Source organism: Tyto alba, unplaced genomic scaffold (genome assembly GCF_018691265.1).
Source record: "Tyto alba isolate M040663 unplaced genomic scaffold, T.alba_DEE_v4.0 Super-Scaffold_20, whole genome shotgun sequence".
Classification (NCBI taxonomy): domain Eukaryota; kingdom Metazoa; phylum Chordata; class Aves; order Strigiformes; family Tytonidae; genus Tyto; species Tyto alba.
In genome coordinates this window covers 5,999,252-6,024,428 of record NW_024881283.1, presented here as the reverse complement: position 1 = coordinate 6,024,428, position 25,177 = coordinate 5,999,252, and the positions used below count along the sequence as shown (strand labels likewise).

At 42.1% G+C, this 25,177-nt stretch overlaps 1 protein-coding gene across 5 annotated transcripts in view; it reads right to left on the bottom strand.

Moving 5' to 3' along the window:
• The window catches only part of LOC104358393 (lethal(3)malignant brain tumor-like protein 3), a 69,112-nt gene that overhangs the window by 21,787 nt on the left and 22,148 nt on the right, over nt 1-25,177 (bottom strand). For all 5 annotated transcript variants that reach the window (XM_042793583.1, XM_042793581.1, XM_042793582.1 and 2 more), the window contains 14 exons: nt 24,118-24,222; nt 23,371-23,506; nt 22,780-22,871; nt 21,660-21,811; nt 19,964-20,040; nt 18,446-18,531; nt 14,584-14,694; nt 13,274-13,388; nt 13,063-13,162; nt 12,045-12,224; nt 10,520-10,651; nt 10,055-10,116; nt 7,605-7,771; nt 2,984-3,046 (listed from right to left, as the gene is read on the bottom strand). In XM_042793583.1, coding sequence (XP_042649517.1) covers nt 2,984-3,046; nt 7,605-7,771; nt 10,055-10,116; nt 10,520-10,651; nt 12,045-12,224; nt 13,063-13,162; nt 13,274-13,388; nt 14,584-14,694; nt 18,446-18,531; nt 19,964-20,040; nt 21,660-21,811; nt 22,780-22,871; nt 23,371-23,506; nt 24,118-24,222 — 1,578 coding nt within the window. The remainder of the gene's footprint in view (nt 1-2,983; nt 3,047-7,604; nt 7,772-10,054; nt 10,117-10,519; nt 10,652-12,044; nt 12,225-13,062; nt 13,163-13,273; nt 13,389-14,583; nt 14,695-18,445; nt 18,532-19,963; nt 20,041-21,659; nt 21,812-22,779; nt 22,872-23,370; nt 23,507-24,117; nt 24,223-25,177) is intronic.

Below are 25,177 nucleotides of genomic sequence, written 5' to 3'. Positions count from 1 at the left end.
CCAGAAATTAGAACAGGAAATCCAGAATGCAAGACTTCAAGAGGAAGCTACCCAAGAATTATTACACACTGATCTACGATGATTAGAAATATAAAATCACCATTTCCTAGTGCATTCATTACATACTGTCATTGCATAGACTCTTCAATGCTTGTTAAGCTGCTCAGCATAAAATTTAAAGCCAAACACCTTTTTTTTTTTTCCCCGCTTTTTTTTGGTCAGCTCTGCTAAAACCTTACAGATGAGAAAAATGCCTGAGATGTGAACATCTGGCTGCTCTCACAACTAGATGTACTGTGCCCACAGACAACATATCTCTGTTTAAAGGAGGAACAGGAGACTATTGTGAAATCATTTCCAATGACACTAAATGGGCTTGCTTAGCACATGGTGAAAGAGATCATGTGCTAATATAAAATAAGACATAGTAAAGACATGCCTGTCTGGATTTGCTCACACACTTTCCTAATCCATCAGCAAAAAGATATTTGATTAGATTCAAAGTAAGCAAGTGAAAAACATACTACCTTGTGAAAATACAGGATGCCCTAAGTGGCAGTGAGTGAAATTGTAACATACTATTTTAAGAGGTTAAAAATTTACTTGGGTTTACAAGAACAGAGACAACACAGATATAATTAATATAAACCCCAAATGCTGCAGGGAAGAAGCCAAAGATTAATGGACACAGACAAACAATATGTGTCTCCCTAAGTTATTCCATTAAAGTCCATTTACAGAGACTGACAGCATCTCATCCTCTCATTTGATGTTCACCAGTGCAGCAGACAACACCGGACACTCAACTCATTCAGAATAACAATTCTTCTATTTCTGTAGTCTTCCCAACCAGAATTTTTTTCGACGTCAAAGGCTGGTGAAAGAGGATACATTGAATAAACTTGGACACACATATAATTAAAGCAAAGAGCTTCCAGCCAGGAGATTTGGCTTCCTCTTCTCTAACCACACAAGAGGCCATTAGCAAGTTACTTCACCTCCCAGTATGTACACTGGAAATGACTGCTCCCAGTCCACAGATGGCCACACAACATCCCCAAATCTTATTTGCAAGCTGCCTAGAGTCTACACTACTGCAATGAACATGTTAAAAATAGTTTGAAACAAATGGACTGCTGTTTAAATTAAATAATACAGAGCTAAGAGTGGCAGAAAGCTGCTGGAAAACAGTCCTACATTTTAAAATGCTTCTGAGTCCAATATTACTACTATGCTTCATTTTCATAGCATTGCCTTAAAGATGCTTATTTTAAACAGACCTTTTCTGAACTGGACCTAGAAACAAGCACAATATCAGTGCCTGTGCTTTATTATTCATATCTTTGTTCCATCTTATTTGGATGGTTTTTAAAATTCTGTGCACAATTTGTTCTCTTCGTTCCTAATGTAAGCAGCAACTTACCCTTCTCCCCCCTGCCAAGAGAAATCTGCAAGGGATTTATTTATCCTAAACGGCGAGTACTCAAAGGCCTGATTACAGCTAATGGACAGTGCGGGTAGAGTTCAGCAGTCCCGTCACTCACACCTGAATTCTGGCCAAAGCCAAACTGCTAAAAGGGTTTTAATTTCAAACTGACAATTTAGTGTGAGCATAAACCTGAAAAACAACCCAAGCCCCTCTCATTTGGCACAGGGAAACCTACTCGGAGGCTGCAGAAAGAAAGGTATTCAAATAGAACATGGCTATACCACTCTCTGAACCAGAGAACTGTCACTGTGTTCAGGACCCATGTAAACTATGGCTAGAAGAAATAAAATACATTGAGAATGGCTGGATTCATTAGATTTGCTAGTTACATCTTACCTACCAAACACTCACCTCCAAATACATCTTCACTAGAAATCAGGATGCATCTTTTACACTCAGATACACTGAAAGATTGGTTCATCGGAATAAATTTAATTATTTCCACTATATTCAACAGTAGTCCAGTATATTGTTACATTGTGAATGGTGCTTTTTGCAAGCCTCCATTTCTTTCGCTTTTTATTTTGTGTATGTGCAAGTTTTTTAAAGTAAGGGAAAACAAAATACAGATACATAAATCCCATAAAATGCACTACAGCCTGATTCATCCTGAAAGGAAGCCAGCTCTGGAGAGCAGTCATCTATTAAAAACCTGCCCTTTACAGTTGCTACAATGTGCAATGCTTCTCCTGAGTCCAGAGGGTGCACTCAGCACTGCACAGAAGAGAGAAAGTACAGCCCCTTCCCTCCTGTAGAGCTGTGATGACAGAAAGGGAGGTATGTCTGTGCAAATTAATCAGAGACTCCTAAAGAACTGCCAAGTCATACATGCAATGTAACTGGAAGCCAAAGCACTCAACAGAGACTAAGTGTCTATGATCCGTGCAGAGTAGTGTGCTAAGAACCAGGACTGACATATCCTGCCCCTGCTGCGGCTGCTCAGAAGCCACGGTGGATGCACCACAAACAAGGACCAGAGTCCAGCCCAGCACGTGGCAGCAATGACAGGACACGCTGCCTGCAGGAGATGCTCTGATTTCCCAACCAGTGCTTGCTCAAGGAAAGGCTCCCCTCCTGCTCTCACCTCAGCCCATGGGGGAAGCCAGCAATTCCTGTGAAACCCTGTGACTGCCAGCATCACCAAGAGAAGCAGGCATATGTGCTCGTTAGAGGGAGCAGATGAGATCTTCGCTGCAACAGGACATCTTTATAACGATGCCAAACCCACTGCACAATAGCCCAAGACAGGATGTTAAGCATAAGCTCAGTGATTGGAACTGCAGGGGAAATTTAAAGCAGCAGAATGCAATTAGCCATGCTGGAATTCAGCTCAGTGCTGAAGCTGCCTCCTAAATGCCACAGGCTCTTTCATGACAAGTCTGAACGCGTCTATGCTCTCTGCACTGTAACTCCAGAGTAACGGGGTACAAAAACACCTTGCTGCCATCAGACCCACCAGTGGCATGGCACAGGAGCTGGGCAGACTTGACTTACCTCTTCCCTGAAAACAGATGCTTGTTCTTTGCAACCAGGTAAACGCTGGATAAAGCTTACCACCTGGAATTACATTTGAGAAAAGAGAAACACGGATGATTAAAATGGAGTATCACCAAGCAGAAAGATTGTATTTCTGTACAAGAGTTCTATATAGAAGAATTTTTAAAATCTAAATACTTATAACTCTCCCATTAATGAAGGGTATATATGAAAAATATTGCTGGGTTGTTGCTGCAATACCCCTGCAAAGTGTATTCTGGTAACCTATAATACTTCCCATATTGCTTTTTGACCATTTATCCTGCTGTGTAAGCCCAGTTTCTCCATTGCTCAAAAGGATCTACATAAAATATCGACAATACTTTCACAGATTAAAATCTGTATATGGCTATACTACTTTTCACCCATCCACAACTTCACTTTCTTTATGGTATTGGTGGAAAATTAAAAGAAAAAAGGATTTAGACAGTTGTTCATGATGACATGCCTTTAAGAGACAAGACAAACCAACCGAATGAGTACTGCTGGTTTACCAACATACAGAAGGCAGAAAGGCAGGGAAGGAAAGGAGTTTTGGTTTTATTTAATCCGTGGTGGGTGCACAGGATCCATGGAACCAACAGGACTAAATAAGTAAAAGTTAATTTTACATTTCACATTAGGGAAAACCTTTCTAAGCAGGAAATCTGTTAACATTCGGAATAATCTCCCCAGAGACATGCAAGCAGCCCTTGGATTACATTATATAACACTAAGCCGTGCAAGGAGCAGTCCTGAATGCAGTGGAAGATAACTTAATACGTATTGTCTTCTCCAGCTGTAGCTTCACTGGCTCATAGAAGATTTGTATATTGAGGCATAATCAGATCAAACATCTCATGCTAATTGGATGCTCCCTTGCAGGAACAGCTCTGTTTCAGGAGGCATATTCATCTGAGTTATTACAGATGTGACATTTCTTCCATGAACACAAACAGGCAAACAGTTAGGAGGGGTTACTGTCAAATACAAGCTTCCCTTTAACTCAGGATTGTCAGACTCTCTCTCCTAAATTGTGCCACTGCATCTCCAGCCGATCCCACCACTTGACTAATACTCATTCCCTTCCCCCAGTTCTGACCATGCAGGAACAGAGCTGTCAGTGTGCCCTCTCATTTTGCTTTACCCTGGCAGAAGCTGATTTTTGGTGAACAGTTCTAACTCCTGTTGTTTCTGTTATGTAATCTAAAAGCAGAGCATTCCTCTCATGTTTCTCCCTTATTTTCTGCTAGTAGGGACAGCTCCATTTTAAAGGGAACCCCAAAATCCATCAGGCAGCGACTTCAAATTTTCTTCTGTAGAAGTGCAAACTCCTATTACAAGCAAATAACAAAATACTACTTTCCTTTTAAATCCCCCCTCCCTCCTTATAATTAAAACACAAATGAAAATCCTTCTGCAGAGTCTGGTACCTTCCAGAATTTAAGAGACAGTTGGACCCCTCAGGGGAAGATGGTAAGTGCCCTTTAGAGTCTGTGGTACTGAGAGGCTGGTAGAAATCTCTGGAGAATGATCTGAGCTTGCCTTGCTCCTGTGCCCTTCCCTGCACAACTGCTGCTGGCTATTGCCACGGACACTGAGTGACGGGCCTTTGATCTGTCCCAGAAGTCATTTGTACAGACACTGCCAGCACTCTGCACCACAGGAGTAGCCTTTTAAACAAACACGAGTCCTGGGGTTTACCAGAAACGGAGAAAAGAGAAGGAAGGAGGATGTAAGAGGAGAATACAGGAGAGGGAGTCCCCAGGATGCGAGCCAGACCCTGGGTTCCACTGAGCCACTGTGACCTGCCTGGTCCATCGCTGCTGTGGGAGGAAAGCCCCCAAACTGAGATGTGGCAGTTGAGGGACAAGGCAGGCTCGGGTGCACAAGGCCAAAACCCAGTAACACCATGGGCTAGAGGAAGCCAACACAGCCCCACAAGGGTGAGAGTGAAGCCTTGAACCAAGGGAAAAGATGAGGCCGGAGGGCTCGAGATGAGGGTGGGAGAGGTGTTGGGCAGGTCAGGACCATGCTGAGATCAGGCAGAGCAGGGCTTTTCCTCTGAGGAGCTGAACGCCTGCCTGCCCTTCCTGCTGGTAACAACCCCGATGCTCACAGACCTGTCTGGTGGAAGCACCTTACACTACACCTGCATATTGGTAAAGGGAAGGGGATTGAAAAAGGCTTTATGTAATTCTGAGAACACCCTAGAAACTCCATGCAACTCATGTGGAAAGTGCTGGTGCAAGCCCAGATGTGTGTGGCATATTGAAATCAGCACAGTTCTGGTATACCTTTTTGGTAAAGATGGAAGGTAGCCTCATCCAGCACCCCTTTCCTATCCAGCTATAGCAGAACTGACAATGCCTCACGAGTCTGTGCAGAGGGGAGCTGGGTTTAACTGGGATTTAGTAACGCATATGCAATTAGCACAAGGACAGTCCCCCCACAAGGTATTAGCATCTGATTCAGGATTAACTAATGAACAATGCGATTCTAGCACACATTAATGTTCTGTGATTCAATATCCTTCACTAGTTGTGCCCTGAGAACATGACAGGAAGCTTTCAATAAATAACAAAGCTGCATTAAAGTAACTACTCTTGTTGACTGTTCAGTGTTACCAAGAGTCTCTTAGCTTGAGGGCCCCTAAATACCGCTGCTGCTGCTCTGTCATTTCATCTGTTCTCAACCAACAGAGAATTAAAGCAACATTTTTTTCCTTAATGTGGGTTTTATAAAATAAAAACAGTTCTTCGGTCTGAAACTAAAGGACAATTTTACACCCTCATTGCTCTTGTTTCAGATCAGCAGAATGGCCTCCTTTGTGCAGCAGAGTTCAAAGCACAACCCAAAGGCAAATGTTTGCCCTCTAGGAAGATGTTAGGAGCCCAAATGCCGACAGATCAAATCTACTTTGGACTCACTAAAACACAGAAAGTCCTGCTGCTTTCATCTTCCAGACCTGCGGCTACATTTCACTGCACATGCTGATCCTGCAAGTGCTCATACAGAGGCCAAATTGATTCCCATGGGAATCTGTGATGAACATCATTTGCAAAACCAGATCCATTTTACTGAAATTCAAGACAAAACCTTTAATGACTTTAGCCAGTCCACTGTGGTGCCACAACTGATCTTTTTAATGTGCCATTCACACTCCTACTGGCAGTCCAAAACTTCATCAGTTGTTTCAGGCTGCAGCACAGAGCACAGTTCAGTGCATTCTGGGTTTTGAATCGCTATATCCAGAGTGCCCTGCATTCCTGCCTTGTGGTCCCTGCTTACATTCATCCGTTATCAAACTAATATCCCAGTTAAATTTACCCAGCAGTTGCTTTAAAGGTCAACTACAAAGGACAAATTTTATTTGGCTTCTATCCTGACTCTGTTCTTCCACAAACCAGCCTCCATGTTTTATCCAAAAGGAAGAGATTCTGATTCTCATGTCAGAGGATTAACTGCTTCTGCCTTTACTGATTTTCTAAAAGACCTTTTGGAAAAATCCTTGGAAGCTTTCTCAAAAGAAGGATACAAACAGCAAATCCTTCAGATATATCTTTTTCCTCCTTGCTATGGATTTATTTCAAACACATTTTCATTACTAAAAAAAAACCCAACAAAAAAACTGATCAAGTTTTAAAACAGCAACACTAATTGCCCTATACCCTTCACAGTTTCTGTGGTTCCCATCTCCTATGATACTACAATCCCACCAGACTCCTAGCAGTTCTCCAGCATGAAGAGCAAAGTCAAGATTGGATTTACTGGATGTAAGAGGCTCTTAGGGAAAATGCACTTTCTAAAAGTCTGTGAAGATCCTTTATGCATCATGAAGAACAGCACCTTTCTCCTGCTTTGCAGATTACCTACATCATTGCAAGCACAACATTACAGCACATTTCTCTTGAATTAAGTGGCCTGTGATTAAGTGCCAGGATCCACATTGTCACCACTTCCCAAGTGGAGATACAAATATTATTTATGCACAAGTCATTGAGGCAAAACCCAGCTACTCAGCACACAAAAGACTGAAGCTTTTTCACATGCCACCTAATTACAGGAGACATCTCAAGAGCTAGTACTGCAGGGACATATTCCCAGCTGCACAGGTACCCCTCTCAGAAATCAAGTCAGGCTGTGAGCACTTTGTTCCATGGGAACAAGCAGGGAGACAGAAGAGGAGTGAGTATGCACAGTGCAGCTTGGAATTATATGCAATGTAAAAGTGAATCTTCAGCAAAGTCACAGGAGAGGGGGAGGGAGATCAGAGAGAAACAGAATCTACTGTCAGAATCATGTTTCAGGCCTGAGGACTAAAAGATCAAGGGGTAAATAAACAAACAAACAAAGGGAGGGAATCCTATTCAGGGAAGTAAGTCATGGACACCAGAGGCTTAATAGGGATCCTTCCCCTCCCTTACAAAGGGACTTGGGTATAACTTGTAGCTGAGTCAGCTACGGCATATGCAAAGCAAACAGAAGAGCATTGCTTAGGAAAGGAAATAAAATAAAGATATCTTCCAATTAGCATGGCAGAAGAGGGCTCTGGCAGTCCCGCCCCCCAAGAGAGCAGAACAGGGAACAGGTAACTCACCTCTTCCACAGTCCATTTGGCCACGTGTTTGGCTGTGAGGCCCGAGACCTCTGGCAAGAGCTTGCAGTGCTGCTCCCAGCAGAGATGGAGGCGGTGGGTCGGGTTAGAGGCCAGAGAAGGCATGAAGATTGACTGGTGGAGGGCCTGCTGGAGGTCCAAATCAGGGTCTGGAAAAGGAAACGAGACAAGTCAGAGCGAGGCTTCAAATAGGAGCAGTTACAACAAAGCGGGAGGAAGGGTCACACTCTGGAGGGAAGAGAAAGGCAGGGTGAGCAGGCGGCCAGGCACAGCTACTGCATGGCATGCTGAGCTTTCAGGGCATTCTTCCCACCCTTCTGAGAAGGAGAAAGAAAGAAAAAAAAGATAAGATTGCCAGGCTGGAGGCTTTATCGTTAGCTTCTTCCCTGGAAAATGATGTCATGCTGCTAACAGAGATGTTTGCAGCGTTTTATTGACAAGGTGGAGGAGTTCTGGTAACAGCATCTTCGGCTGGAAACTAATGGCATTGTTCCAGCTCACAGCTGTAGCCAGCCTGCAAAGAGCAGTATGAGAGCCAGCTGATGGCCTGGGCTTGCCACCTCCCCAGGAGACTCCCAGGCCAGGAGTGTATCACCTTACCTCCAGACATCAACTCCCTCCTCATGTGTCAAGTGACGGAAGCTTTAAAAATCAAGGCAAAAAAAAGGAAGAAATCACCCCTCCCTAATGAGATCACTCGAGTAGTGCAGAGTCATGGTCCTACAGGGACTTGCCTGGTTATACAACAGGAAGCGAAGCAGAGGATGGAAACAAGATGGGAAACATTCCTCTGGTTTACAGCGGTTATCGTGTGCTGTCCCCTCGCCCCCCGCCCTGCCCGGCTGTGTGCAGCCTGCCCGGCGCCATCCCGTGGCAACCGTACAAAATTCCCGGTTTGTTCCTGCTTTCAGAAAGGTTCAGCATGCCCTGTGCCGGTACGGCTGCTGCTGGCTTCTGCTGGGCTTGCTCAGCGTTAGCACAAACAGTTGTTAGTAGGCTGGTGTGTAAGGATCTGTGGGGGTGTGTCAGTCGCTACATGTAAAGCACAAAGGAAAACAGTATTATAAAGAATAAGCAAATTTCCATGATTTTCCTGCTCCTCACCAGCAGAGGTGAAAGCAGTGCTGAAGATAAAGCCTGACCTAGCAAAACCTCACTCCCCTGTCCCCAGCTGTGTCACTTTACCTCGTTTCCACCTTCCTAAAGGATGTGGGACAGCATCAAATACAGATCTCTATTTCTAATAATGAGACCAAAGAGGGAGGATTAGCAAAAAATAAAGCCTGAGTAAGAACTGCTCAGTTCAGGAGCTGATGCTCCTGGTGCCAACAGGGCAGAGGCCACTGCTCCTGGGAGGGCTGCCCACCTCCCCGGTAGCGGGGGCAGCAGCTGGCCTCGCCCCCACCTCCCTGCTGGAGGTGCCCAAGGTTTTACGTACTGCCACATCCCTGCTGTGTGGGCACTGCTTCTATCACAGACTGACTCCTTTCCTTCACCAAGCCCAAACCCTTGGGGGTAAGCATCCAAAACCGCAATCTAAACAAATTACTTGCCCTTTGAAAAAGAAGCAGTGTTCTAATAGTTCAAATGCAGATGGGATGAAAGCTCTGGGTAATTGTGAAATTACAGGTCAGTGGATTATTGCAGAATTTCCCCCCACTGATTTCCATCATTCTGCTTAAGGTGAATGTGAAGACAGCAGACAGGTTTCCCTGCCAGCTGCGACTGCAGCTCATAGCTGGCAGACTTCTCCAGCTCTGACTGCAGAAGTCAGCACTAGGTAAAAATGAGTATTAAAAAAAAGAAAAGGTAGCCACCTGTCCCAGTTTATGCCGCCTTAGCTATTTCTGATTAGAGACTTATTACTATGTTAAATCCTCCTAAAAGCCTGGTCAGCTCGGTTCTCTGAAATGGCTTTTTATAGTAAATCTGAAAGTTAAGCATATGGTTTGCTAAAGTGATATCAGAAAGCTTCTCTTAAAACTTAACCTGTCATATACCAGAAAAAATAAAGGCATTGTTTTTTCATTTAATTTCTCATTTTCTTTTTCATCCTTAAGAGAACCTTAAAAAACTCAGCACTCAGAATGATTCAGATTGTTTCTGAATACCCAGGGGGGTCTAAAAAAAGAAGTTGACAGAACTTAAACTATTTGCCAGGTTCTGAGCAAGTCTCCCTTGACACCTCTGCTGGCTCTGTCAGCAGAACGGTATGCAGTGGCACAAGAGATGGTGCAAGCTTGTCTTCTCAGTTAATAAATATGAGGCTTCACTCTACAAAGCATTAAACCTTTCATTTCTAAGTAATTTTACCCTTCCTCCCCGTTTTAAAGGAGGAAAGACTACCATTACAAGTTTTAAATGCTCCTTGCGACTGTGGAATATTGCACATATATGGACACAGAGAGAAAAAGAAATAAAATTTAACCAACCTTTCCCATTGCTTTCCTGTTTCACCAGCTGGAACTTTATATAGGCATGCGAACACCCAAGCCTGAAAGCATCAATTACAAAAAATTTGAAAAGATACACAAATTGATATAGTTCCTTCTCTATCCAGCAATCAGTGAGACTTTTAGGAACAAAAAACTTTTCCCCCCTTAAAACAGGCAATAGCACTGCTCCGTCCCTGACCTCTCTCCTTCTCTAAGCTCAGGACTGTGCTACTAAATTCATGGCTAGAACTCAGATTTGAGTTTATTGCAGGAAAGAGAGGGCCCAAAATAATGGGAGGAAGGGAGGAGATTTACGATGTCAATCTAAAACCCTATGCTGTAAATCTCTGATCAAATTTGGCTGTTCTAAGTTATGATTTACATCTGTATTTGAGACATAGCAGCAGCATCAAAAAGCACAACTGTTAATGCATGAAAATACATCACAAAAATCTTATTTACTTTCTTGGTTTGGCTTTGATGTCTGCACAGGAATCCTCTTCTACCCAGTCTCTTTCTTGATTGTTTTCAGACTGTTCCGACAGACTGTGAACACTGCTTTGACATGACTTTTCACTGTCTTGTGCAGATTTTCTGGAAAGACAGATAAATGATAGTACCTTAGTTGACATCCTCTGTTCCCTTTTCCCACAGGAGAGCAAAGGAAACCTGGCTGCTCCTTGCAAGTGAGAGCAACAACTACCACCTAGTGGTAGAAGCCTTCCTCTCCACACCATCATCACTGGCTTAGTACAAAGTGCTTTTTCACTCTTCAGTGCAGATTGAGAGAGATTATGTGAAATCAGTCAGCCCCTGTGGACTGAGATGCTGATCTCAGCAGCTACAAGAAACCCACTGAAGCATGTGTTATGGTGAAATCAAGAGAGTTAAGATTTCTGAATCTTGATGCTTCTGGGTAACATTTAAGAATCTCCATGACTGAGCTTGATGCATAAATTGATCCACATAGTTGCCCAAGGAAGGACAAGCAGTAGGGTGTTACCAGATTTGGATACCGAATTCAGACCTCCCACTATCAGGAAATTAAATACTTAGAAGACTAGAAATATATTACAGTTTTAGAATGCCATTTATTCTGGGAGAATCCAAAAGCACTTGAGAATGCTTTACGGTAACAGTGCCATTGAAATGCAATCAATTCTGGTGTTAAAATTAGGAAATGGAGATGCCTGCACATTTCTGGGATGGGAGAAGGCAAACTTTGGCCATGTATGCCAGGGAGGGGAGAGAAATATTCCTTTTTTTTTTTTTTGTGGCCCAATATATCTCGAAAATGTTATAAATCTAAGCAAATAAATGAACTTTAAAATGTATATAAACCTTCATATACAACAATTACCAAAAGTATTGCTGGAGTCTGCCCTAGCGAGACTGGACTCATACAGACTAAAGGTGACAACAATAAAAGCCTTCATGTCCAGGTCTGTCCCATGACACAAAACTTTAACTGCCTCCTGCAGTCCAAGAACTAACACAGTTTGCTTCAATGCCAGTCAATTCCAAGATTTTCATCTGAGAAAATAAAGTATCTGAAGGTTCTTAACTTGTTTGCCAAGTGATACACGTATAGTCATTATGCCTGCCAGTGTAATGCAGCCGACTCTGGGGTGGAGTGCAGTTACAGTTTAGTCGTGCAAAATAACCTTGCTTGACAGTTTTAGGACAGGAAATGAAGCAAAAGAATATATTTAAAATTGAAACAGCAAGGAAAAATTTATGGAGACAGAATGCAATTTCCTTTGTTGGAATGTGACCAGAGCAGCAGGATTAAGGAATCAAGAAACCTATTAAGGCATATGAGGGTATAAAAGTGCACTGCTCTGTGTTAAGAGTGTCTGGGGCATGGGTCAATATTACAGACAGATTAACTCAATGCTCTGCTGCTTCTCTGCCAATTCCTGTGGTTTTCAGCCTTATAAAATGGTTTAGCTCCCCAGTACCTGCTCAAGAAAAGGGTTCAGCTCACCTGGATTGGGGAGAGTCCTCCTGAGAAGACTCTCCTGCTCCCAGCAGGAACAGGGCAGGAGTTTCCAGCCTCTTGGCTTTCTGCATGCTATTGCTAGGGGAAGGTCTCTCCCCGCTCAGGCGGTCCTGTAACAAGTTTTCTCTGTTGAGGTTCACATCAGAATATGGGCAGCCAACTAACCTGTGTTAAATAAAAAAAAAAAAAAAACAGAGAGAAAGATATGATGATGCATGTTTTTAAGTCATACAGTTTTACCAGACTCAGGCAGACATATCCATCAACAAACCCAGAAAAAATGAGGCCAGAGACACTCAGGGAGATGTTATTACCCAGTTTTAGGTATGGGAAAGCAGGGGACTACATGGCAGAATTGAAAACAAAGTCTTGTTTTTGAAGAGTCACCTCAGAGAACAAGAAGAGCTCTTCCGCTGTAACCGGCTTGTCTGAACAGTATTTCATGCAACTAGAGTCCTGCAACTTTCACTCAGAAAAATTCAAAGCCCTTTACCGCATTACATACTACGAGATCTTCAGAACTCCCACCTTTCTTGCTCTTTAATATAGTTTAATTGAGTAAAACCAAACCTTCCTTTTCCAAGCGCACATAAGAAATCAAAATGCAGAGCAGTAAACATGAGCTAGCTCTCCTCATTCTTATACTTTAATCATCTACCCATACTCTCCCCCCTCTATAACTGTCTCCTTGCATGCTGTTCTTGGGTATATTATTTTACCAAAAAAAATTCCTTCAGCAATGCTGGAATGTAGAAATCGGGGTGAATTAATCTATGCTGGATTGCACTGCAGTTGTAATGATTATACCGGTATAAACAGAATTTATGATGAAACAGCACATTTCGACACAAGAGGGAGCTGCAATTGCAGTTATAACTATCTCCAGAATAAACACCCTGAGATAATTTCAGTGCAGTGCAGGTGCTTGTTGCTGCATTATTATTATGGACAGCAGTCAGCCTCTCGCAGGCAGAACCCTTATAAGAAGATCTCATATACATACGTGTAATGTGTTCCATATCGTGGTCCCCTGACATGACCGATACCGTTGCAGCCTGGAGTAGGACACGCTTGCCCCACTGTTCCCACTCGATCAACAGCACCTGGTAATAAGAAAGAAAAAGTTAAACAGATTTGTAAAAAGCTCCCTGTATCTGAAGAGCAGATGGCACTTAGGAAAATTATTCAACGTAACAATATGACGTCTACTTTACCTAGAGGGACTTGCAAAGCATGTCCAGTTTTTGCACACCAGCCTACTGGATGAACATCAGGGCTGTCTGCATCGACCCAGAAATCATAATTATGGTCCCAACCATCAAAATGTATCTAAAAGAAGCACACAGTCTCTGTGAGAGATACAGTTCAGGACATGACTCAGCTTTTATTTTAACTTCCCCCTTTGTTTCACCTTGCTCAGCTTGGGGCTGATTCATTCAATCTTTCAGTCAAGCACAATCATCCTTTGTGCTCAGTGTAACTATTTGTTTTCCTGACTCCTGTGCATCTCTGTTTTACAGAAAAAACAGATTCTGGTAACACAGTCAAATCACAGAGTCTGCAAGAAAGCACAGACCATGGGGTGCTCCAGCACACTATATACTCAAAGACTAAATCTATGCAAATACAATTGCTTACTCAATTGTTTTGTTTTCTGAGGATCCCAAAACACCATAAAAGCCAACAAGTTCAGTGAATTTTGCAGTGATCAAGCTAGAACTTTCTGCTGGACGAAGAGATTAGCAGTATTCAGCTCAGGTCCAGGTCAGGTTAACAGAGACTAAGGATCACTGCAGTTTAGACTACTGGGTTGTCTATGCAGCAAAGTTCCAAATGTATGAACTATGTATCATGCTACTATATATTGGTAAAATTTTCCTTTTGCTTTCAATCACAGTGACGAGACTGAGAATCAAATGGTCAGGAGTGAACTCACACTCCTGCCCACATAATCATCCTTTGGGAAGAAGTCTGTGACCGAGGAGCCTCCACCAGAGCAGTCTCCACTTCAGCTGGCTCATACATGATTTCTCAGAAGCCAAAGCACAATAGATTTTTTTAGCAATATATTTATGTGAAAATAATTAGTTAAAATCCATTTATGTAACAAATGCAGAGTGGAGAATGAAGCTGTTTCCCACATGTACCAGGGTTTAACTTGCTTTGGGTTTTCCTTTAAGTATGCCAGCAAAAAAAAATTGTCAGGTAGCTTCCCAAATGCAGAACATTAATGCTGCCTTCACTTGCACAGATCACACAGAAACTGCTAAGAGATGGAAAATCATGCTGTCAAATGTTATTTCAAAATAGTTACACTAAAACAGTAACTAACAATACCAGGCAATTCCATCAGAATTCAATAGGACAAAACAACAGAAATTATTTCCAGTTGGGCAGGCCTGTAGGCTAGATCATCTGCTAGGCGTTTCTTTGCTGCTCCTTATACCAAATGGGTATTTTTTCTGTACTGCAAATCACTGTATTCCTCAGCACAAGGGCTCTGCACTTTGAAGCAAGGTCATACCTTAATGCGATGGTCGTCTTTGTCAACTATTGTTGCCACTCTTATCAAGATGGGATTTCTTCTGTCCACAGCCTCTAACTTCATATTAACTTGGAATCCGTGAGCAGGACGCTGTAAGAGAGGATTGTAAGCAGAATGCTAAAAACTCTGGGTGTTCAGAGCTAGTCACCTGCTCTGAATAAAATACACTGAAGTTTTCATCTACTACTCAAATGCCTTTGTAGCTTTGGCCCCTGATCTCACAAGGGCCAAAGTCTCAGCAGACTGCTTCAGAGGTTAAAATCAGAGTTTCCTAGGGGATCAAGCTGTTTGTTTGCCAGCAGCCCAAAACTCCTTGATCCCCAGGGCAAGAGGCAAGAGGCACTTCCCTACTAGAAAAAAGGCCAGATACTACCACAAGCTCCACTGACATAGACTCTGCAGTCTGACAGCAAAACTCCCCCACACGGCAGAGAGATGATCTCACATCTCACAAGGACAGTGGCCAGTTCACCACTGTCTTACACATGAAACACACCACCACAACGTCACTACACTATATGTAACATCCTTCTTGGCACCTGGATATTACAGAGTTACCTTCATTAAGTGGGTTACCACCTACTTCTTATGACAACAACTGCATCTGCTTGTTAACAACTGCTGAGGACTGCAGTGCTGGGACTCAAGAGCAGCTCCAGCCACCACAGTCTCCCATCTACAGCTGCTGACTTACTCTTTCTTTCAAACCTCAGCAGTCAAACTACTTTGTAAAAACTCCAGAATGTCCTTTGACCTGATGAGTGCCCTTTGCAGCACCCATAGATGTAAACCTTTAAGTAACAGACAGCGTTTACCAATTTTTCCATTTATCTTTAACTGACTGACGGCACATTCCTCCTCTAACCTGCTCAGCTGGGGCTTATGGAGCACTAGATATTCATTCAAAACATGTCCTTCTTCACTTCTGCACACAAAGGTTGGGATTTTAGCAAGAGATGATAAATCTTGTCTTTGAACAAGATCAGGTTAATGAAGAGATGATTATAATCACTCTTCCCTCACAATCTTCCTTACCCTTTTTACTACCAGTAGCTGGGGGCAGGGATAGAGGTCCACTTCTGAGCTAAGGCAATTATAGACTCCAAACCTCAAGTTTCTCTTTGGTCTTTTCACTGGGACACAGACATTTATCCACAGGCTTTCAGCCACATAACACACCGGAAGCCAGACAATCTAAACTGCTTTTAGTTTTAAGAGCATCTTATTGAACCAGCCAACCTTGTCTGTCTTCCTTGAGGAAGGAGCCCAAGTGCTTGAGAACAAAATCCTGCCCAGAAGATGAGCAGAGCTATTTGTTTAAGTCTTGCTGAAGGACTCCTGCCTTTCTGGCAATAGCTTATGAATGTTTTTGAATTGACAGCCCAAGACAATGGGCTGAAATAGTGATGCTGACAACCAAGCTGTTTCCTCCCGAGTTTTTGGGTAGAGGAGAAGGCAGAAATCCAGACAAAAGATCTGCTATTTGTGCTGATGATCAGTGTCTCCAGACTATGTAAGAGCTCTTGAAAACTGTTAAAAACTAATTCAGTGAGAAATGTCTGTTCTGGCTCTCAACCCATATTTTTATGTACTGATTTCCTGTAATTGCTAGCTGGAATAATACTAAAAAGAATCAATAACTGTGCCATGTATTTGCACTTCAGACCAACCAAGCCAGAAAAATAACGAGGTTTGATCATGAAAGAGTTCTATTAACTGTTGATATATCAAATGTCATCATTTTTTTTCTGTCTCATTTTCGAAACAGTCTTGGATACTAATTTATATTCTGGAGCTTCATGAGAGCCAAAATTGGCCCTTCTGCTATCCTCTCAAAGCCAGATACCTGAAGGAGCAGAAAAATGGCTGCAGAGATGTATGTAAAACAGGAAAAGAGGCAGACAAGGCAGTTGCATTCCCCTCTGGGAAGATATTTCACTTTGGAAGAATCCAAAAAAGGGAGTACTCAGTACCGAAAAGGCTCCCTGTCCTGAGCAAAGCCCTATTATCTTCAGGTGACATTTCTCAACACATTTTATATTCTGAAAATCTGAGGAAGGAATGCCATAATGACAGATTACTGAGGAATTTAGACTGGGAGTTTTAAGTAGGTCGTACTTCAGAGTTTCTGTTTGTTTCATGAAGAGTTTTATTAACTTTTGAAAATATTTGTCTCTACAAAACTACTTCTCTTGTTCCTCTATTGTGTTAAAGACGAATTGCTGCATTCTTTTGCTCTTGTGTTCTGAAGGTTCCCGTTTTCCAGCACTGTTGGGATATTACAAGCACCGCTCAGAAAAAGCTGAGCCTACACACTGGGAGAAACAAATGTGCCCTACTGACAAGCTTCACTCATTATCCTGCACACTGGCTCCGAGGTGCTTCACGTGCTGCGCTGCATGATCAAAGATGCTGTCTGCCCAACTCTGGAAAACCTTAATCCAAGGGATGTTTTGGAGTTCAGCTGTGCTGCAGATAACTCCAGCTGTGGCCTTACAGTCCTTTAAAAAGGCAAAACCAGCCTCTTCCTATTCCCTGACACCCACCTTGCAACCTACAACAACTTCAAATGGACACCTGGTGAAATCTAGCAATTATCAAACTTGTCTGGCTGGATTTTTACCTCCCTTATCTGAGGCCTCCTTGATTGGTTTTCCTCCTCAGTCCCAAAGAACTTACCAACAAAATATAAGGGAAGGCAGCAGGTATTAACCTGCAATGCTAACTTCATCAAAAGGAATCAAGACAAATGTCACAATGGCACAGAAAATTTTATATAAACATATTGCAAAGTTTAGTAAGGTGAGACAGCAGAGCAGAAGAAGCTGCTAAGGGGAAAAAAAAAAAAAACAAACAACAAACTTTAAAGTATGGGGTTTTTTAAATTAAGTTATTTTAAAGGCTTCTATTTTGTTTCTGCTCACAGTGAGCTTCCAGATAAATACATTGAACTTCAATGTAAGAAACAAAAGCTCATGCTCCCAAGGTTGAGAGAACCATCTTCAGTTTTAGTCTGCAGGATGATCTTACTCCATCTAGGAGTTTGGCAGAGATGCTCTATCATCTGTTAGCACACTTATTTCTGTGGAGGGCACAGCTGGCTCCTCCCTAGAAGATCTATATTAGAACATACAGGTCCTTGATAGGAACCTCTCACTCTACCTTAATTCCAGCCTCACCAACCAGGGGAAAAAGGATTTGCATAACTGCAAGGTGAAAATACTTTAGAGAAGTTTTTAAAACTTCATGCGGAGGAACCTGATGGAGAAACTGCATGTTTGTTATTCCCCCTCAGACATCCACACCCCCCACCCCTTCCTTCCTTCCCCACCAAATGTCACCAGTTGCAGGCCAATGATATCCACTTCTGACCCCTGTGAAGGGAGAGTCTGGAAAGTCTTTTCAACCAGCTTCAGCCCTGCTCAGATGTCCACTGGGAGATCCCTTTTGCCCATGAAGTCACTTCTCGAGCAGAAGACCAGCTTCTTTTCTCCTCCATGCCTTCTCTAAGGCAAGATACTGCCCTTCACATATTCCTCTGAAAACTACAGTTATCTGTGTGGACTCAAGGCTCTTCCCTTAAATCTGCTAACGGACCAAGTGAAGATGTTTAGTCAAAAATCCTTTCCAAGACAACTTTTCGTGGTATTAAAAAAAAAAATATCTGGTAGTCTGCTGTGTGTTTTGTTTTAGCAGCAGTGAGAAATCATCTTAAAGTCAAAGTAAAAAACCCAGTTTCACCCTCTTGGTGTGGTGAACCACCATCATCTAGAAGGAAAGGGTAGGTAACAGCAGTTTCCCCTACCCTCCTGATCTAGGACAGTCAAAGAGATTCACCAACCAGTTTGAACGCTCTTGCTGGGGCTGCCTGGGAATTAGTTTCTTCCAAGTATTTTACCCATGAGAAGGCTTTGGAATCCTTGTATCCTGAAAAAAACAGAAAATTAACATTTAAGTAAGAAACCCCCACATCTATTGTTACAATCAACAGAAAAGCAGCTATGGTACAGTTATGTTAATTTAGCACTTACAATGGATGGTGCTGGAAATTGGTCTGTTTATTCATACACACCACTTACAGCACATACAGCAGCACTGCAGGTTTCCCCAGCTTCTACTCAGGGCTTTAACCCTGACCTGAAAAACCTGAAGAGTTCATTTCTGTACACCTTAATCAATGCTTATTGTCTAGAGAAAGCTGCCAATTAAGAGCTAGTCAGAGGATTATGTGACATGCAATGGCATCACTAAATTAATTTCCTATTTTATTAACTATTCTATGTGTGAGTGCCTGCAAGATTGCAGAAACTTCTCATCTTCTGCTACCTACTCACCCATAGCTGAGTAAAACTAGTAGTCTGGAGACAAAAGGCTCCATCACTGTTACCATAATCTCAGACATCTATATGGGTGCACTACTCTAACAACAATGGTACGTCTCTCCCTGGCAGCTAGATTTAAGAAACTGTTCTACTTCTTTTCCCTTCTGATTTCAGTATTTTTTAGCCTCAGTATTGTTTCCTTTCAGCAGGAGGGTGCAATGACTGAACACAGGACAGTCTGCAAACTGCTGTGTGTAAAACTCTCAGCAGAGAAATCACAATTGACTGCAGATTCTGCTGGGGGCACACTCAACCGTGATGTGAGTAGAGGAACATCACAGCCTTGTTGCGCGTTCCAGGGGCAGGAACAGATGTGGTGTTGCTGAAGAGTAAGTGCTTACAATCCCTTTTGCATCTGCAGCAAAAGCACAGCGGGATCCAATGCAAAGGGATTTCGTAGTGCCATCCACTCTACTAAACTTGGTGTGCAGTAATTACAGAAATTCTGGCTCTAGGGCTGTCAACCTAGCAAAGAGCAGACATCATTTTTTTATATTTGTTATTTTTCAGGTGAATGAGCACTTTCAAGGGCTGAAAACAACGTTGATTTTCCTGTACATTCTGTCCTTTCTCATTTGCCAACATCCTCTTAATTTACTGAATTCCAGTGCAGGAGAAAGAGATGTGGCTTCAATTACGCCTTCATTTCCAAAAACTCCATCTTATCATCTATGAAATCATGATACTGATTCCTCTTTCTTCCAGCTCACCTTAAAGGAAATGCTACAAATAATTCAAAGTTGTTCCCCTTCTGAAATCAAATTCAACTGCAGATTACCAAACCCTGTTCCATTTTTTGAAAGAGATATGAAACAAAATAAAATGCAGTGGCAAAAAGTATGAACAATAATATTGTTCAGTTAGTAGAAAAAAAGAGTACTGAATGGAACCTGTAACTTGCAAATACGTAATTATGTGGAAGATAAAGCCTGCTGGTTTTTGACGGAGGCAGGAGATAAGTCTCACTTTCAACATACCAGGTGGTGTTGTCAGTGGGGTTCCAGTTTCTTGGCAGTAGCCAACAGGACGAATATATGGGCTGCTAGCTTCACACCTGAATCAAAGAGGGAAAGTTGGCACTAGTCAATTTTAAAGCAAAAAGAAAAACAGAATTTCAAATGCTGGTCTGATATGCCTTTGCTGGGTTAGCAGATGCTTTCAGTGGGTGTGATCATGATGTAAAAGACAAGCATTACCTCGTTAGAATTTATAACACCAAGTTTTCAAGCTGTGTCAAGAGACAGGGAAATACAGATAAGAATGTCTGGTGCTTTAAAAAAAAACAACAACAAAACCCACCCTCCACATGGACCATACCAACCACAGTTCGGCCTGGACACAGATCATCCAAGCCACAATGCAAAGGAAGCAAAGAAACAAAAACCAAATCCTCATCTCTAACTGAAACACCATTACTGTGGAAGAAGGGGAAATTGCTTCTAAGTTCTTTGCCAAGAACTGCAGGTTATCCATTCATTCAAGCTGAAACCTAGTGATAGTTTGTCTGGTTCCCAATTTCATTACATGTTGAGATGTTCTGAGTCCCTGAAGGAGGCAATGGGCCAATTTGAGACAGCCCCTTTTGTCACATCTGCTCCAAGGAAGAGACCAGAATAGTCTTCAGATCTAGGAAAAAAATTTTGTGTTTTCAGCCAAGCTCTACCTTGAAGCTTTGTTTGCTTGTGTTTCCCATTCAAATTTTCAAATTCCAAAGAAAACATGGCATGAAAACAAAGGTTTGTGAGATAAAATGGTAAAGGAATGAGATCTAAAGTCCTCCAAACGGAAACACCAGTGTTACAAAACATGATGTATTTATGGCAAAGAAAGGAAAGACCAACTTGCCACCAAACAGGTGCCTATTCTGAAAAAAAAAAAAAAAAAAAAAGCCAGGGAAGTGAACACAGACTATTGATCGAATCAGTGCTATTTCAACAAGCATGTGCCTCGTGTTGCTTTCGCAGACAAAAATGAAGAAAGTTGCTCCATTCATGTAGGCTGGGAAACACAGACCAAAGGGGGAAAACATTTCCTTGACTAATATTCCACCTGGCCCCAGCATGAGGGCAGGGTATCAAGAGTCTCAGATGCAGAACTGCAGTGCAGGTCATGACTTAAAATGTTGGCAATCATTTTTATTTTCAAAGGGCCTTAGCCAAACTCCACTGAAGCAAATGGAAAAGGTTTTTACTGACTTCAGTACTGCCTGCTTCCAAGTGTAAGCCTGCAAAGAGACATGCCAACACCTACTACTAGTCCTGGAGGAGAGAATGTCACTGATTCCAGGTGGTGTCACTAGTGGAGCTTACTCTTCCTTCAGCTCTGCCAGAGGAACAGACAATATGAACATCCCCTGACCCGGCCCAAGTCAGCCAGCTGCATTACCTTGAAAGCTTCTTACCTCAAATCCTTCACATTCACAGTGAATTCACAGTCCAAGCTCACCCCACTGGTTTTGCACCAAGCCAGCTGACGAACACTCAGACAGCAGGGGAAGCTACCAGGCAACTGGCACTTTTGAAAAACCTGAAGTAATTATTCAGATCCTTGAAAACTGACTGAAGATCCCAACATTAGTGACTACATTTGAAGTATTAGATATTACCCTGAGTGGGAGAGCGAAATAAACCACAGACTACTTGCAGATATAGATTAGAAATAAAATCTCTTTACCAGTAGTCATAACTCTCATCCCAGTTATCGAAATGAATCAGCAGGCGGTTATCCACCATGTCCGTGATGGTTGCGACACACATCAGCGACGGATTCTTCTTGTCCACTGCTTCTAGTTTCATTCCCAGACGAAAACCAGAGGGTGTGACAGGCTGAGGAACAGGACATCAGAAAAGGGAAATCAGCCACATTCAAGGTCAGTCCGTTTAAATTACCCTTACAAACGCATTTGTTGCAGGCTGTAACCCACAAACCCACAGACCAAAACACACTATAGTTACTAACAAGAGGTCTACAGACAAGATTTCTACGTGTTCTGGCAATGATTATTATTTCTAAAATTGTAGCTTGAATAACAGAATCTCCAGGTACACAACACTACAGATGCAAAGGCTAAGATGCACGTGCCTTGCAGTGATGAGTACTGGCTGAGAACAAGCGCGAGCACTGCAGGTCCTGTCTTAGTGGAAAAGTTAGAGAGTCTTCAAGTAAAACAGGTGACTCAGTCAGAAGCAGAGCAGAGCTGCACAGTTGGGCCCTGATCCCACTGAAGTCAATGCTCTGTCCATGTGAGGCATCAAATCCGCCAGACCATGGACTTTGTGTCATCTGAGTGACACAAAATGGGAGTGAGTGTTATACAGGAACTGAGGCTAACAACCAAAAAGAAAGCAACAGTGCATGAAGGATGAAAAATGCTCAAGATCCATAGCCTCATAATGAATCCCATGGTAGACATGAGTATGCTGCTGGAAACCAGAAATTATTTTGGAAATGATTAAATTAGAGGAAAGTGACACAAATATCTTGACTGTAGGGACACAGCAAAACAGACTGTTGTAATATATTCAATAAATGGTAGAGTAAATCTTTTCCTCCAGTGTTAGGGAGGAAGGGAAATACAAATTCTCTCTCTGGAAAGCCAGTGACTGGGGGAAGGAAGAAAAATTGTACTAGTTTCCCATCTTAAAAATAAATCACAGCAGGAAATAGGTTGCATCTGATTGTACCACAGTTGTACCTCTGACATGAGCATATTAAAAACATGTAAATATTCTGGTCAAAACTCACTTAGCATTAGACCTATTTGGAACATCTTGTATTCAATGTGACCACTTACAGTGCTGAGGGTCTTAAAAAGGCTTTTTGGAGCTGCTTGCGCTTTGCAATTCTTCAAATAGGAAGTCCAATTAAATTCTCCCTCCTTGAAACCTAGAAAGAAAGATAAAAAGATTGTTTTACAGAGCCCTGTTATATTCAGATTGGTTTTTCAGAAATGGAAATCACCTGGGAAGAATATGAACTTTGCATGATAACTGCCCTTCTACAACCTTCAGAGATTATGCATTTCAGCTAAAACATCTCTCTCTTTCAGTATAATGTCCAATCATTAATCTCAACCTTCAAATGTTTCTAGGAAATTGAATGCAGGAAAGAAGCAAGTTCTGAACCCCAAAGAGACTCTGTGCTTTACACGCTCATCCAATAATGAGTTTCTAATCTGTCTAACAACAGCAATCTTTGGGAATATCAAAAGGAAGCTGTTTTGTTCTTTTCCGATTCACTATCTTAGTTACACCTCTTCCCTTTAAGCCACTCAGATTGAGTTCCACAATGAAATCACACTAAAAATGAAACACGCAGAATGAGGACAACTAGTTCTTAGTAAAATTGATGGTTTCTTGTACACCATTCTATTTTTTTTCCATACCTTTAGGAGGGAGCAGCTTATGACTTGTTTTTTCACACCAGCCAACAGGATGAATGTCTGAGGAATCAGCGTTAACCCAGAAGTCATAGCACTCTGGATAACCATCGAAGTGTAATCGCATTCTGTACCCTTGTACCTATAAGCAGGGGAGCTCTGATTATCGTAAAGGGTCATAAAGAAGTTTAAGAAAAATACTAATCAAATGCTTTTTCTGTATTTGGATGTATAGATAAAGGTAAATGTAGGATCTCATTTATTTCTCAAAAGTCTAGTTTTAGTTTTCATCATTTATGCCTCCCAGTTTCCATGCTCCTCTTTCCTCAATTCAAACAGTTGAAAATAAAATTGGGCAGTGTAACTTCCCTAGCCTCCTATACTGTACTCATGCACGTATTCCTGTGCAGCAATCTGGAGCACAAATGCAGTCCAAGAACATTTATGTCTATATCAGATCAACACAGACTTCAGAGAGCTGAACAAGCATAAATGCATTTCAACTTGCTTACGTATACTAAGACTTAAGGTCTCACTGCACTGTTCTTTATAATACTTATCCACTGCATGCAAGGTTTCCTATTGTGAGGTACAGATCCTTAACCACGTAACACTACTCCTTCAGTGTCACCCAGAACTCTTCCTAACCATTAATTAATTAAAGCATTATTATTCTTATGTTTTGACTTTTTATTGAAAAAAATCCTGAATGTTCATGGGACTTTTGGAATCAAAGATAGGAAGAGCAACTACCTCAGCCACTGTGAGAACACAAAATCGAGAGGGGTGTTCAGGATCCAGCCCTTCCAATTTCATTCCAACTTTAAATCCATTTCGGCCTTGTGGGAATGACTGATACTGTGAACAGGGGAAGAAGGAAACATTTGGTTTTAATTCCTAAAGACAACATCTATTGCAGAACAGTCATCAGATATACTTAAGGCTTCAAATTTTCAATTCAGAGAAGAAAATTCTATCACTAAATGATTGCTGCTTTAATAGACAGGCACAGGTACAGAGATTAATAACGGCATGATTACCATATTTCAGATTTACTTGTTATTCTAATTAATCTCTCAAAAACACCAAACCATGAGCCTGCTGCAATTAGCTATGAACAAATCTTTCAGCAGATGCAGAAATGAGCTCTATTCAAACACAAAAGAATCCCCTTCCCAGCCCAATGTAGGAGGGCTGGCAGAAACAGAGCCAGGAAAGCTAAAATCATTTTGGCTGTGTCGGCACAAGGTCATCAGCCCGGACTTTCCAAAAAGGTAACTTCTCATCTTCAAATGGTGAAAGGGACAAGGCATGACTGATGTGGAGCCCATTTACACGGTCATTCAGAAAACATTTGTGGTTTTCATTTATTTGCTGTGTTAATCCAAATTAAACATCTGAAGTATAGTACAGGCTTAAAAGAAATCTGAACTGGAATTGCAAATGGCTTATTGCATCCACTGCAGTTACCTGACTTTCCTTCTCATCTCACTCTGTAAGGTGCCAACAGCCCTTGGCTTTGAAATGCTCACTGGGAGCTGAACTTTTAATGTGGGCTGGTACACTGGAGCACAGAAGCAGCTGCACCAAGGCTAAATTCATCCTCTCCCACCTTCGATGTACCAGGCTATGAATGAACACAACTTCCACGCTCCCTCCTAACAGTCACTTCTCACTGAAACAATCTATAACATTCACAAAACTAAACAACTTGCAGTTTTCTACAGAGGAAGGCTGGAAGGAGTGTTGTACAACCACTGATGAAGCACAGGACATATGAAAGACATTAAGCTGTCCCTCTCCAACGCTACCT